We start from the raw sequence: 14,065 nt of genomic DNA, 5'->3' as shown, positions 1-14,065 counted from the left end.
GCACGTCTGTCCCCCAATATAACATGTTCATATATGTAGCCATGTGAGCCCGATCGTCGTGTGCCGACCCGCGGGTACTGGGCGCTGCCTGATTAGCTCATAATTTGTGTGGCAGTGCGATTTTCGCTCTTTTCCACGTAATTGAATTTCCCAACTCAGCCTGGCGGCCCAGGAAGTCGTCGATCGTTGGTGCGTAAGGCGGTCCCGAGTTCGGTTTCACTGGCACTGCGTGGTGCGAATGAGTGAACGGCCGTCAACCTATAACGGGTTATCGGAAATAGAACTGCAACGGAAAAATCTAAAACTAGGGTTGGAATACTTAGAATAGTATAGTATAGTACTTATAGGATATTAATCAATGTAAGATATTATGTCAGCCACATTGTTATTTAAAGCTTAGCCTTGACAAATCTTAAAAATCATGTATTTAATTATAGTCAAACTTTTATATTTGGATTGTTTAGTTACGAAAGATTAATTGTAATATTAGTATGTATATTAAAGATTTTTTAAATTGTTCAAACATGAAAATTGTATATATTTATTGTAATTATTAGAATGTGCTCAAAGATTCATTATACTAAAATTGTAACTATGATAGTTGTTCTTATGATAAGTATTTAAATATTTGGGTTGCTAGTAATGTTGATACTGACCACCTTAGTATGTGGTGTTAACGAATGCTAAAAAATAATAGAACTGCAGATACATATCGCCCAGCCCTAACACCTAGAAGTGAACCTCGGGCCGCCGCCGCCGCTCGAATGCTGTGCATTGAGATCTAGTGCAAGTTCGCTGCACCGAAACCCGTTTGCAATGACTCGGACCACCGCTGCCTTCCGGGCAGACCGGGCGACATGTGGCAGTGGCATGCCAAGGCGATGGTGGAACCAATGGCAGAACCGATGGCGACCTGTGCCTCTTACACGATCCGAATCCAAATCCAAATCCGAATCGGAGTAAAGTGATTCACGAACTGCTGATCCCCCAGCTAGCTGGGCTGGCGAATGCGGATCGAAAATTGGCCAAACGCCAACGCGGCTTTGTCAAAAATACGCGAACACACAATATACAAACCAGCCCGGAGATTTCTTTTTTTGGCCCAAATGCAAGTTGGGGGCTTAGTTCATTGCTAATGACGGCATGTCGGTAACTCGATATAAGTGCACACTCGTGTGTGTTTGCATAGTTGGGTGTTTAAGCATATTACCCACCCGTATATATGTGCAGTGTACACCTATGTGCCTGTCCGTCGGCCCCGTTCGATTTATTTGTCCGCGCTCCACAACAAAGACTCATAATAATCTGTTGGGCCAATCAAGTAAAATATGCGCGAGATCAGTCAACTACAAAAACAAAAGCAAAAGTAAAGCAAAGTAAAGCACTGCAGCAGCGGCGGCAGCAGCAGCAACAAAAGCAAAAGCAACAATCACAGCGGCAATAGCAATGAAAGTGAAACCGAGTCTGGCCGAGAGACTCTGGCTGAGATTGAGACCCGGCCAAGAGTCGGTTCTAGCCAGCATCAGCTATATAAGCTTGATGGCCGGGCTCGGCAGCAGCAGTGCAGCGCTGACCAGGAACCCAATTGGAAGTTTGAGCTACGACTTCATAGTCCAATTTGGCCAAGGATTACCTTTACCCCGACTCCAGAACCAACTCCAGCACCACCCACCCACTCAGCACAGCCAACATGTTCTTCAAGCTGGTAAGTGCCCTTTAAAGCCAGGCTCTGATCGGGACTAGCGTCTTAAAATAGATTCCTCTATCGCAAAGTGTACATAACAACTATGGGTATACATTTTTGAACTTCTGGAAATTTCTAATCCTATTCATTTTCAAATTTAATTTTAAATTTAAATACCTTTCCATATATTAGGAGAACAATATCCTATCTACATAATTCATATCAATTCATTATTTGATTTTTGGAAATATTACAACAAACTCCAAATATATCTTTACTGATCATATATTTTTTGTTTATAAGCCATTTATAAATGTTAACCTTTTGAATAAATCATTACAATCGGATAAATTAAAAAATAATATTAGGACTACCCACACAGTAGAGAATTAGAAAATTAGTCTTGTTTATACTAGTATTCTAAAAACTTGTTTACCTTTTCCTTCCAGCTTTTCGCTACCTTTGTGGCTCTGGCGGTGGCCAAGCCGCAGCACCAACCTGCTGCCCAGTATCCGGCTGGCGTCAATCCCCAGGACTGCCCCAACTTCCCCATCTGTGATAACGCGCGTCTGCACAATCCCCAACCACAGTGGGGTGCCCCGCAGCCGCAGTGGCAGCAGCCGCAGCCACAGTGGAACGCCCAGCCGCAGCAACAGTGGCAGCAGCCGCAGCAACAGTGGAACCCCCAGCCCCAGCCCCAGTGGCAGCCACAACCCTCGTGGAACGCTGCTCCTGCTCCCTCCGCCGGTGGCGATAAGTATCCGGCTGGCATCAACCCGCAGACCTGCCCCAACTACCCGTACTGCGACGTGAACGCCGGACACGGCGGCGCCCCCGTGGCTGCTCCTCCGCTGCCCGGCTGGACGGAGCGTCTCTACCCCGCCGGAGTCTCGCCGCACCAGTGCCCCAACTTCCCCTACTGCAACTAAAGCGCTTCTCTTGCGGCTACCCGCAACTTCCTCTAACGCTTCGCCTTTCCCCAGTTCTCAATTAGTGGACATTAATCTGAAATTCTTTGTTGTTGGCGCCGAAATAAATGCAAAATGTTGGTAAAAGATATTCGACTTTAAATGGGTGGGAATGTATTAAAAGGGAGTCTAATCTTCTAACAGCTAAGGAATGGAAACGATGCTTTTTTAAAAGGATCTAAAACTACACTTTACTTTTCCATCTGAGCTAAGGAATGTAAATGTTGATCTATTTTATAGACATTGATCTGTTTAATATTATTTGTATAGTAAAATATTAAAAAAAATTTTGTAAGCTGCTATGTTACAATAATAAAGTTACAATAAATACTATCTTTAAAATTCAGAAACTCCTTTGATATAAAAAATACCAAGAAGTTACATTTCTTAAAGGTAAAAATAAATCTATAAGGAATGGGAGTTGCAACATTGTAGAAAGTGAATATAATAGGGGTAAAGAAAAAATATAACTATAGAATTTTAAATTTCAAGGAAAACATATAAATTTTAATAAAAATATAATATAAATTAGCATTTAAACAAACTATTTCAAAATATTTTGTTATTAGATATTCAAACATATTCCAGTTCCTATTTACATTTTTAAATATTAAAGAAAATCCTTAAATAAAATAAAAACCAAATTTCCATATATAATTTAATTAAAAATTTCCTAGGACCAGTTTTAAGCGTGTTGAACTAGGAACTGTCGCTCTCATGCCCCGAGAATGTGCCCTGCCACGCCCCTGAATTACAGCATTACGTGGGCCAGGAGCGGAGTGACCGGACCGGATCGGATCGGTCCAGATCAGAAGGGAGCGGAGCGGACTGGCAGTCGACCTCAGTCGGAGCTGGTCGAGTGAGTGCTTTGTGAAAGTCGTTCTTGCAAAACTTCGGCTTAATTGCCGCCTTCGGGAGGCAAACCCAAGGTCAAGTGCAACTGCAAATTACAGTCTTGCAATGGAATTAACTAATGGAGCAATGATCCAATCGAAACTATCACACTCCCGACCAATTCACCTAAAATGTGCGTGCAATCGAAATTTCGTTATGTTTATAATCAATATATCATTGCCCCATTTTTTGGCAGGTAATAATTATTTTCTTTGACTACCTGGGAAAATATGCCATTCATGAAAGTACTTTAATGTGCATGTGTAAATTTGAAATAATTGTTTTTGTTTGAAATTTGTAGTCTTGAAATCTATTAAAAACAAAGTTGTGTTCAACAGATAATCGATTGTAAGAAAATAAATAAGCCGTTGCCAAGTTGACTTTCAGAAAAATAATTCATATTGAATGTCTCTGTTAATAATAATAAATGGAATGGTTTTTATTGCTCTTTGAACCACAAAATCTATGGCAAAAATAAAACATGTAAATATTGTATTGGCAATATTTGCTAGCACTTGGTGAACTCGAGATCTGTGGATTCAGTCCCGAACATCTGATTAAAAAAGTCGATAGATTGTTAAAAAGCCGAAGATTTTATTGTTACTCGCACCGTAAAATTTAATACAATACTTGGCATCAGAGAGATTAGATAAACAGCGCTCCCCCAAGGGCGGCGTAAAAGGAGTAGGCCACCAGCCAGAAATAAAGGCATAAAACTGAAAGTTTTAATGATTGTTGAAATTATCTGGAAATTTTATAGGATCAGAGCTACTCACAGAACATTAGGGCATATGTGATCAACACCGGGTACCAAATGACGAGTATAACGTCGGATATTATCAGTATAATCATGGCAAGAATTTTGATCATAGTCATTATTATATAAAAAAGCATCCAGCTGCTTTTTAGCTACAAGAAATAATATAACTTAAGAGGGAAATTAAATAGAATGGATGGAATCTCACCCGAAAGCAGCCGATGATCAGGAATACGCAGCTCAGTATGTGCAGCATCATGAATATAATGAACAGAGTATGGCCCAAATCGGGAATGCCTGGGGGATAACCAGGTTAAATCTCGCCTCTAAAATCCTTAAAATGTCACTTACCAGACTCCCCAAATAGGGCAATAAAAGTACCTCCAAGAATATCCGCTATAATATGCAGAATTCCAATCACAATGGTACCGATGCGCAGATCCACACAGCAGCAGCAGCTCTGTAGGTAGATCATATTGCCGGTTTCTATAGAGTTTTAAGGCTCTGCGTTTTTAGTGGGATAATATTATCGATCCGGTGTGTGGGTTTTATATTGTTGGAGAGGCAGATGTGTTAGTTCTGACGTTAAATACAAAACTACGCAATACCTTAAGTTCTTATAAGTTATAACATCCATTCAAGAAATTTAAAAATCATATAGGTGCATTTATAAATAGCAAAAATATGTTGATATTTTTGGATCAATATCAAACCAAAATTGTCCTAGTGATCGCATGGAATGATATTTATTTGACAGTACAATAATAAAAATGTTTTTTATCATAAACGATTTTTATCCCCTCCTTGTGGAATGCTTACGAACCCAACAATAAACACACATAGATATTTCTGAGTACAGTCGAAATGTGATTTTATTTACAGTCATTATCTTAGGCATTGTACAGTATTTACAGGCTGCTTTTATTGGACTGGCTGAGTGGGTGGGATGACAGACAAGCAGACCAGCTGGGGGCTTACAGCCAGCCGTGTCCGTGGTGGGAGCTCCAGCCGTGGTGGTCGTGGTGGTCATCGAAGACGTGGTGGACGGGCACCTCCTCGTGGTGGACGTGGTGCACTGGCACCGGGACCTCCTCGTGGTGGACGTGGTGCACGGGAACCTCCTTGTAGATGGGCACCGGCACGTGCTTCACCACCGGCACATGGACCTTCTGGACGTGGTGGTGGTGCACCGTGTGCACCTTGTACGGCACGTGGATCGTGTGGTGCTCGCTGCGGATCGAAAGTGAAATCGGTCAGATTGGCAGCATATACCCATCGCTTATTAGCTAATAAGTTGCTTGAACTCGGCGTCTTGGCAGCCAATTGGAATTGGCAATTAGTTCGCACAATTATGCGCGCATTACAGTGAATTAAATGCCAGTCGCAGCCTGTGAAATTCCTAAGCCCCGAGCCAAGATCGGCTAAGTTCAATGGTAGCCATGTGCATGATGCAAAGACTGCGATTGGAGCGGGGCTCTAAGTGCTACAAGCGTTTTGATTGCTCAATTCGATCGCAATCGGACACATATTTTATATACCCACAGCCCAGTCGCAGCGTTTAAAAACCCATGCGACCGCTCGTTAGTCTGGCATAAAGCGGGAAATGGGTATTTTTATCGATTCGCTCGGGTTATTTATGGATCAGTTCAGGTGCAGATGCAGATCGACCGGAGATACTTACTGTTTGCCAAAGAAGCCGGGACTGGGGGCGCAGTAGGCCACGGCGAAGAGGGCGACGAAGATCTGAAAGGGGATAAGGAAGTGTTTAGGCCCGAGTTAGGAGTGAAAAATAGTTCAAATTGAAAATAATCAGTACAGTTAATCTTAATTTGGCGCAAGCTAGATAGCTGCTCCTGATATTTATTTAAAAGCTGCATGATCTATTTTCCTGGTATTTATCAAATAAAAACATTGAGACCACACAGTTGCAAACTATCATTTATAGCTATTCGCAAAGAAAATCCTTTTTCTCGGCATCGGGTAAATGAATAATTAAATTAGCAATATTGGACAAATTAAACGGAAACAAATTGTGGACGATATGCACTTAGTTCAAAAGGAAATTGGCAGATTAAATAGTAAAAACCACTTATAAATAAAATATTTTGATATTATTTTGTTAGATTTAATATCAGGAGTGTTCGAGAAATGTATTCGGGGGAAATGTACGTAAGCATCAATATAAATGTCCTACGAATGGGGTGACACCCCTTAAAAGAACTTTAGTAAAATGACGGGACTTCTTTAAAAAATATTGCCAGAAACAAAAACTTTCTAATCCTTGAAAATGGCAATAATTTGAGAATTTAAAGTTGTAGATTTTGTTCATTTTGAATTTGCGATTTTATATTTCCAGTATATTTGGATTTGATAGGTGTTTTATTTTTGCACTATAGTCCACTTGAGTTTAATCCTTTTTTGGCTCTCGCTGAACACTGTTGAACCGATATCCTTGGCGCACTTACGAATGCTTTCAGGGCGGACATTGTTGGTTGGCTGAACTTTTCTGCGAAAGGCGATACGATAACCGGAGCACTGTCAGGTGGTGACTGATAACCACAGGCTGCGACTCATCCGTTTTATACCCGGCGCCAACAGCGGTTTTGTTGTTGCCAAGAGCCGACTGCGCTGCACATGAAAGACGTGACGTTGGTGCAGCAGCGGCAGCAACAGCAGCAACAACAGCAGCAACAACAGCAGCAACATCGGCGGCAACAGCAACATCAACAGCAGAGCGACAATAACCATAACAGTGGACGACCGACTGTTGGCCACATGTTAGCATGTAGGTATTACCTGTTGGCGACTTCTGTTTACGAGGGGTTAAGAGCCATCGGACGGTGGGGAGGGGCGGGTTAAGAGCGGTCCATGCTTCAGTTGTCCACAAAGACAGACGATCGAACTTTGACTTGCTGGGGCTTTGTGTAATACGAGGCAAATTACATTCATTTCATAATCATAATCGCAAAACAGCGGGGAGTGGGGGTAAAATCATTCCAAGTGAATGACCAAGTAGCACATATATCGTCACTGAATGGATCACTTAGCGGCCTTCTGCAGACCGCCACAAAAAGTGAACGTGAGAGCGGAGACAAAAAACAAAGTTGTCACGCTAATCCAAATTTTTGGCCCTTCCATATCGGCCTGAAGCCATCTGCCGCGAACGACCTTGAGGATTTTTTCCCCATTTTTGTGGTAACCGTCGCCGGTGGTGTCAATTAATATGGGCCAGCGTTGGAATTACAGGAGTCAACTCTTGGATGTACCCAAGCACATCACGACACATGAAACACGAAACACGTACGCCGTAAATTTGCAATAAAACGCATTTCGGGCAATTACTTAACAGTAACAGTGGTGGCGCTAATCAGGCAATGCATCACACGATTTTACAGAAATTCGATTTTGATATTGTATCTTTTTTGCCCATTCTTTAATGCCCCTGACATAACGCTAGCCACGCCAGCTGCTGTTGCAACTAGTTGTTGCATGTTGCTGCTGTGTGTTAAATCAACTGTCAAGAGCTTTAATGTGCGGGTTTCTTTAACCCATTTAAGGCTGAACGGGGAGGTCTCCTTAAATGATTTAAATTTAATAAATACCATCACTATAAAATGGCACACTATATAATAATATTGTCTAACTAGTTTGCAAGCAATTTTATTATTTTAATTTTGTGGTTTTAAGAGTATTTTTTCACTAAATTTATTTTTCTAAAAAAGGGTCCTATAAGATCTTATGTTTACCGCGTTTTGATTAGGCCTCCTGACTCATTTAAAAGTATATTATGCATTCTTTATGAAATTTAATTTTAGGTTCCGAAAATATACCTAATGCTTAAGCAACCAACTAGTTAGTTGGCCAAAGTGGGTTAAACTATTACCATTTTATTTTCTTTTCCACTCTCTGGGGTTATATGTGTATATGTAGGCCAGTGTGTTTTGGCTGCGTTTGAGGGCGCACCACTGCCATCCTGCCCCACCGAACCACCGATGCGCCGAACCACCAAGCCACCGGCTTACCCCACCCCCTTTGGCGGGATATTATTGCATTTGCGGCAAATTGCTCGTTTTAGACATGCCAAATTGCATAATGGATATTTGTCTGTGCGATAAATATGCCATGGCTTCCATGCCACGCCCCCCCGAACAACCCGCGCCCCTTTTAACCATGCGTGCCCGTGGGCAAAACCAAAACAATAATCCACCCGGTGGCCGCAGCGGTGGATGATTACTTTCGCTTTCTGCGAACGCGTTCGCGAATCGCTTGGGATCGGGGTCCCGAGATCTGCACATGCAAATACTTCCTGTTGGGTGAGTTTTGATTTCTGTGAATGTGGACCACACTAAAAACCCTGACCGGGTCCAGAAAGTACACGGGAAGAAATAGGATCTAGGATTAGATGATCAAAATGGTGATTGTCTTTATTTGTGAAGGAAGATGTCAACTTTACTAAGTTATTTTTAATCTAAGTTAAATTAGATGGCATTATCTTTAATTAAAAGACAATTCTAATTTGATTTAAAATAAGACCTTTCCACAAATATTATGAAACTACCAAGTATTGATGTCGATGTTTTTATAATACAATATAATAATATTTGTTGTACCAAATAAAATGTACAGTTATTTAAAGTTTTGGTATTGCAAACTATTTGGTAGCGTTCTATGATATTATGGACACATAAAACAAACTATAAACATGTTTTCCTATAGTTAAGATACTATTTTTGCAATGGTTAAAGTATTGTTATCATACATTAAAAGATTTCAAAACCATATCTTAATAAAATAAAATAAATTATTTTCTGTGTAATAGGATCTCCGGGGCAGGCAGAGTCGAACAGCTGGCCGTTAGACTCAGACTCCAATTGAGACTCTGACGCACACGGGGACTCAATGGCCACTCAGCACCAACATGATGTAAAACACGCCAAGTGCTCCTCGTTATGCAGATACATATAACCAAACGAAATATCTGTCTAATTGGACGGCGGAACATGACCGGCTGTTCAGTAGATTGGTCAAACATGAGTGGACAAATCGTTTTTGATAAAAGCCAGCAAGATTGATACGAGATATCTACCTCATAAATCAACCTAGCGCGTTCCAATGCAGACTGATATACACCAGAGTGTGATTTGCATCTGAGTAATGGAGTATCAGAAGCAGAAAGCAAGAAGATGGAAAATCTTAATGCTGGAAGATTTAAATTTAATAAATACCATCACTATAAAATGGCACACTATATAATAATATTGTCTAACTAGTTTGCAAGCAATTTTATTATTTTAATTTTGTGGTTTTAAGAGTATTTTTTCACTAAATTTATTTTTCTAAAAAAGGGTCCTATAAGATCTTATGTTTACCGCGTTTTGATTAGGCCTCCTGACTCATTTAAAAGTATATTATGCATTCTTTATGAAATTTAATTTTAGGTTCCGAAAATATACCTAATGCTTAAGCAACCAACTAGTTAGTTGGCCAAAGTGGGTTAAACTATTACCATTTTATTTTCTTTTCCACTCTCTGGGGTTATATGTGTATATGTAGGCCAGTGTGTTTTGGCTGCGTTTGAGGGCGCACCACTGCCATCCTGCCCCACCGAACCACCGATGCGCCGAACCACCAAGCCACCGGCTTACCCCACCCCCTTTGGCGGGATATTATTGCATTTGCGGCAAATTGCTCGTTTTAGACATGCCAAATTGCATAATGGATATTTGTCTGTGCGATAAATATGCCATGGCTTCCATGCCACGCCCCCCCGAACAACCCGCGCCCCTTTTAACCATGCGTGCCCGTGGGCAAAACCAAAACAATAATCCACCCGGTGGCCGCAGCGGTGGATGATTACTTTCGCTTTCTGCGAACGCGTTCGCGAATCGCTTGGGATCGGGGTCCCGAGATCTGCACATGCAAATACTTCCTGTTGGGTGAGTTTTGATTTCTGTGAATGTGGACCACACTAAAAACCCTGACCGGGTCCAGAAAGTACACGGGAAGAAATAGGATCTAGGATTAGATGATCAAAATGGTGATTGTCTTTATTTGTGAAGGAAGATGTCAACTTTACTAAGTTATTTTTAATCTAAGTTAAATTAGATGGCATTATCTTTAATTAAAAGACAATTCTAATTTGATTTAAAATAAGACCTTTCCACAAATATTATGAAACTACCAAGTATTGATGTCGATGTTTTTATAATACAATATAATAATATTTGTTGTACCAAATAAAATGTACAGTTATTTAAAGTTTTGGTATTGCAAACTATTTGGTAGCGTTCTATGATATTATGGACACATAAAACAAACTATAAACATGTTTTCCTATAGTTAAGATACTATTTTTGCAATGGTTAAAGTATTGTTATCATACATTAAAAGATTTCAAAACCATATCTTAATAAAATAAAATAAATTATTTTCTGTGTAATAGGATCTCCGGGGCAGGCAGAGTCGAACAGCTGGCCGTTAGACTCAGACTCCAATTGAGACTCTGACGCACACGGGGACTCAATGGCCACTCAGCACCAACATGATGTAAAACACGCCAAGTGCTCCTCGTTATGCAGATACATATAACCAAACGAAATATCTGTCTAATTGGACGGCGGAACATGACCGGCTGTTCAGTAGATTGGTCAAACATGAGTGGACAAATCGTTTTTGATAAAAGCCAGCAAGATTGATACGAGATATCTACCTCATAAATCAACCTAGCGCGTTCCAATGCAGACTGATATACACCAGAGTGTGATTTGCATCTGAGTAATGGAGTATCAGAAGCAGAAAGCAAGAAGATGGAAAATCTTAATGCTGGAAGACACAAATATGAATCTGCCTGGTATTACTGCCAGTGCATGAATCTTACGAAGTCTTAATTCGTTTTTGTTGAACTGGTAATTCTTTTGTAAGGCTGCTAATCTGTGAAGCTGTTAAATGTATAATAAGTTTTAGCTAACACTTAAAGACGTTAACGTTAGTGAGATGCTAAGTGAGTGCTCGTTAAATGGATAGGTACCGTAAGTTGTTAAATAAAAGATTGCGTGTTCATAACGTGGTAGTTTTCTTTGAAAATATTTGAACAAGATGTACTGAGCAATGAAATAATAACATTTAAAGTTAAATAAATAAATAAATTATTTTTATAGGTAATGGAATTTTAATGTCGACCCCGTGGTGTCATATCAAGAGAAGTTTTAGTCTATTGAAAATATAAAGCACTTTCTCAAAGAGACCTCAGCTTCCCATCACTTTCTTCTTTAAAGAAATACTGCACATTTTTATTAAATCATGTTCCCTTGGATTTGCATATCCGTGCGACTAAACCAAGATGGATGAATGATTTTGGTACGTGATACTAGCGGGTCTTCCTGATGGCCCACAACTGCCAATCAGCTTGGACACAATTTATGCGCCCTCACAGAAATCGTTTACCCAATCGATGCGGATTACATGACACGGCTGGAGGCATGGGTTTCCTGCGGACCACACTCCGCTCTGATCGGCGATCGGTTCGACATCGAATCGTATCTGCCGCCAATATCTTCCAGTTAGACACGACCTGAAACTGAAATTGAAATTTTCACGCAGATATGCTAGAAACGTGGTCACTTCGCGGCCCCATATCATCGATCGGAGCCTCACCCACTTGGCAGGCGGAGTGCGTCCGCCAAAAGCGCCGATCGCCACCGCAAGTCGGGTGAATTTTGATGCGATGCGATTTTGGACTTCGATAGGGTCGAGGGACAAGTGCCAAGCCAAACGCTGCACATTCAAGCGATATTAGCGATATGTGGAGCAGCCCCCAAAGCCGAGTATTCACAGGCACAAAATATTGGGCAATGCGTGGAAGTGCCAGTGCCGGGCTTCTATTTTGGCCATTTGGGTGTTAACTGTTTGGCGAAGCAGACTTGACCTGCTTGGGGCGGAGACCCCCGGTCATTTATAATGAAGAACGACCAATAATGGCCTTTGCGGTAAGCCGAATAATATTCTTACTTCTATTTGTATTTCTAGGGAAGTAACGATCTTACGAGAGCGAACTAAAAAAAATAAAGTTGTGTGCTGTTTATAACAGTCTTAAGTGAATTATTTATTTGGAAAATGTAATCGCAAAACTGGACGAAATTGTTGTTTCCTGAATAATGAAGCATTAATTCATATTTGTTAATACTTCTAAAGTAGGTATCAAAAAATATCAAATAGGTCATGTTGTGACTTAAAATAGAGGTATAGGGCGCGGTAAGTAATTTCCAGTACTTCCATTTGTTATCTGTAGATGTATGTATCTTTTACCGGTGTAAAAGTTTATTATCTTGCAAATAAAATCATGTAACCAGTTTAAACACTCAAATTTTATGAACTTTAAAAGGCAACCAAAATTAAACGATTTGTTAAAAAAATTTTCTCTAGCTTCTGTCAAAATAAAACGAGTAAACTTTAATACTTCTTAAGATTAAGGTTATGATTTACTTAATGATCTTTTTAAGCTGAAAATAGGTGTCTAATATTTCATTTTACTTATAATTCGGCTATTGGGCAATCCCCATTCTGATGACTTGCTTAGGGGCGTAACATTTGCTGAGACTCAGAATTCCTGAGAGTTCCTGGTATGCAAATTAGCTGCCTAATGAGCTCATCTTGCCCTCGGCGAATCCCATTCCGATTCCGAATACGAATCTCCTGCCTCTGCCGACGTCGACGCTAACTGCGAGTGCTGCGCATGCGCCTGCGCAGACTGCGGCGCAGTTTTGTGAAGACGATGGCGAGGCGCTGATGAAGAACAACCCCGGCCTGAATTAGACGACGCCAGCGAGCATGACAAGGTCGGCACTTAAAGGTGTCGCCAATTATAAGCCTCACCTCCCCCCGCCGCCCACTGCCCGGTCATCATCATCTTTCGGTTTCCCCATCTTTCGAAAATCTCTTTTTCGAGCGTTTTGTGAAAACTCGCTCGAATTAACGCTTGAGTTAAAGCCCCAAATGCACTTGTGGGCAGCGGCAAAGCCGGTGGGTGTCCGTTAAATTTGAATTTCACACCGCTTAGAGCGCTCAGCAATGCGGAAAGAAAACTCTCCAAGCGCCAAACTAAAATTCTCGGATTCTTTGCTCCAGGTGCGGTTCTGATTCGACTGCTCCGCTGATTCCCGACTTCTTTCCAAGAGTTCTGTCTCTAATTGCAACAAAAGAAACACAGAACACATAAACAATAATCACGCAAATGTGCCTTTATTTTGATGATTGTACTAGGCAGAGTATATTAACTGGTCTAAGCGTTTTGGAACAGGAACAATATTGTTTAATCAACTATACCCTATGTATACCTTTTTATGGATTTCATCTACGCTTTTTGCTGATATTTATATTATTTGTAGGTGCTCCGAAATGTGCAACTTTTTGGCATTACTTTCTATTTCGTTTCTTGAATACCAAAAAAAAAATTCACTCTGTTTATATCGGAACTTAAAGTGTATTTGTAGTTCATAATTATTATATTTCACAGAATTGTATGTTTAATTTAAAACGAAAGAGTATTCGAATTTTCCTCCAAAGGTAAGCAACTTTTCCTGTTACAATTTCATTTTAAACAATTTTCGAGAGTCACTGCCAGCGATTGTGGCGGGGAAATGGGGGGAAAATGGACGAACTCCCAAGTAGCTCTTCGTCACTCCCCTCTTTGCCACCCACGTCTCAAGTGGGCGCAGGTGGGCAATGCTAATGATGATAATGATGATGACGATCTGCAGAGCCAAG

The 14,065-nt window shown here is 40.8% G+C and overlaps 3 protein-coding genes across 3 annotated transcripts; 1 reads left to right on the top strand and 2 right to left on the bottom strand.

Annotated features, from left to right (window-relative positions):
• Nucleotides 1-1,548: 1,548 nt before the first annotated feature.
• Nucleotides 1,549-2,741, top strand: LOC119550883 (circumsporozoite protein). Its single transcript, XM_037859870.1, has 2 exons — nucleotides 1,549-1,705; nucleotides 2,134-2,741. The coding sequence occupies exons 1-2, from the start codon at nucleotides 1,691-1,693 to the stop codon at nucleotides 2,611-2,613; spliced, it is 495 nt and encodes a 164-aa protein (XP_037715798.1). The 5' UTR covers nucleotides 1,549-1,690; the 3' UTR covers nucleotides 2,614-2,741.
• Nucleotides 2,742-4,122: 1,381 nt separating this feature from the next.
• LOC119551481 lies at nucleotides 4,123-4,886 on the bottom strand. Its single transcript, XM_037860844.1, has 4 exons — nucleotides 4,655-4,886; nucleotides 4,512-4,600; nucleotides 4,323-4,455; nucleotides 4,123-4,262 (listed from the first exon to the last, which is right to left on the bottom strand). Exons 1-4 carry the CDS (start codon nucleotides 4,776-4,778, stop codon nucleotides 4,192-4,194), a joined length of 417 nt encoding a protein of 138 aa, XP_037716772.1. The 5' UTR covers nucleotides 4,779-4,886; the 3' UTR covers nucleotides 4,123-4,191.
• Nucleotides 4,887-5,149: 263 nt separating this feature from the next.
• LOC119550915 (histidine-rich glycoprotein) lies at nucleotides 5,150-6,887 on the bottom strand. Its single transcript, XM_037859907.1, has 3 exons — nucleotides 6,769-6,887; nucleotides 5,985-6,046; nucleotides 5,150-5,533 (listed from the first exon to the last, which is right to left on the bottom strand). Exons 1-3 carry the CDS (start codon nucleotides 6,787-6,789, stop codon nucleotides 5,278-5,280), a joined length of 339 nt encoding a protein of 112 aa, XP_037715835.1. The 5' UTR covers nucleotides 6,790-6,887; the 3' UTR covers nucleotides 5,150-5,277.
• Between the last annotated feature and the right edge of the window lie 7,178 nt (nucleotides 6,888-14,065).

This window comes from Drosophila subpulchrella, chromosome 2R, assembly GCF_014743375.2.
Source record: "Drosophila subpulchrella strain 33 F10 #4 breed RU33 chromosome 2R, RU_Dsub_v1.1 Primary Assembly, whole genome shotgun sequence".
Classification (NCBI taxonomy): Eukaryota; Metazoa; Arthropoda; class Insecta; order Diptera; family Drosophilidae; genus Drosophila; species Drosophila subpulchrella.
The sequence above is the reverse complement of the archived record's forward strand: the minus strand, read 5'-3'. Positions and strand labels throughout refer to the sequence as shown.

Coding starts and splice junctions, on each gene's coding strand:
- LOC119551481 (XM_037860844.1), bottom strand. CDS start 4,778: ATGATCTACCTACAGAGCTGCTGCTGCTGTGTGGATCTGCGCATCGGT. Junction 4,456..4,511: donor TGATCATCGGCTGCTTTCGG/GTGAGATTCCAT, acceptor TATTTCTTGTAG/CTAAAAAGCAGCTGGATGCT. Junction 4,263..4,322: donor CACATATGCCCTAATGTTCT/GTGAGTAGCTCT, acceptor TAAAACTTTCAG/TTTTATGCCTTTATTTCTGG.
- LOC119550915 (XM_037859907.1), bottom strand. CDS start 6,789: ATGTCCGCCCTGAAAGCATTC. Junction 6,047..6,768: donor TGTCCGCCCTGAAAGCATTC/GTAAGTGCGCCA, acceptor ATCCCCTTTCAG/ATCTTCGTCGCCCTCTTCGC. Junction 5,534..5,984: donor CCCGGCTTCTTTGGCAAACA/GTAAGTATCTCC, acceptor TTCGATCCGCAG/CGAGCACCACACGATCCACG.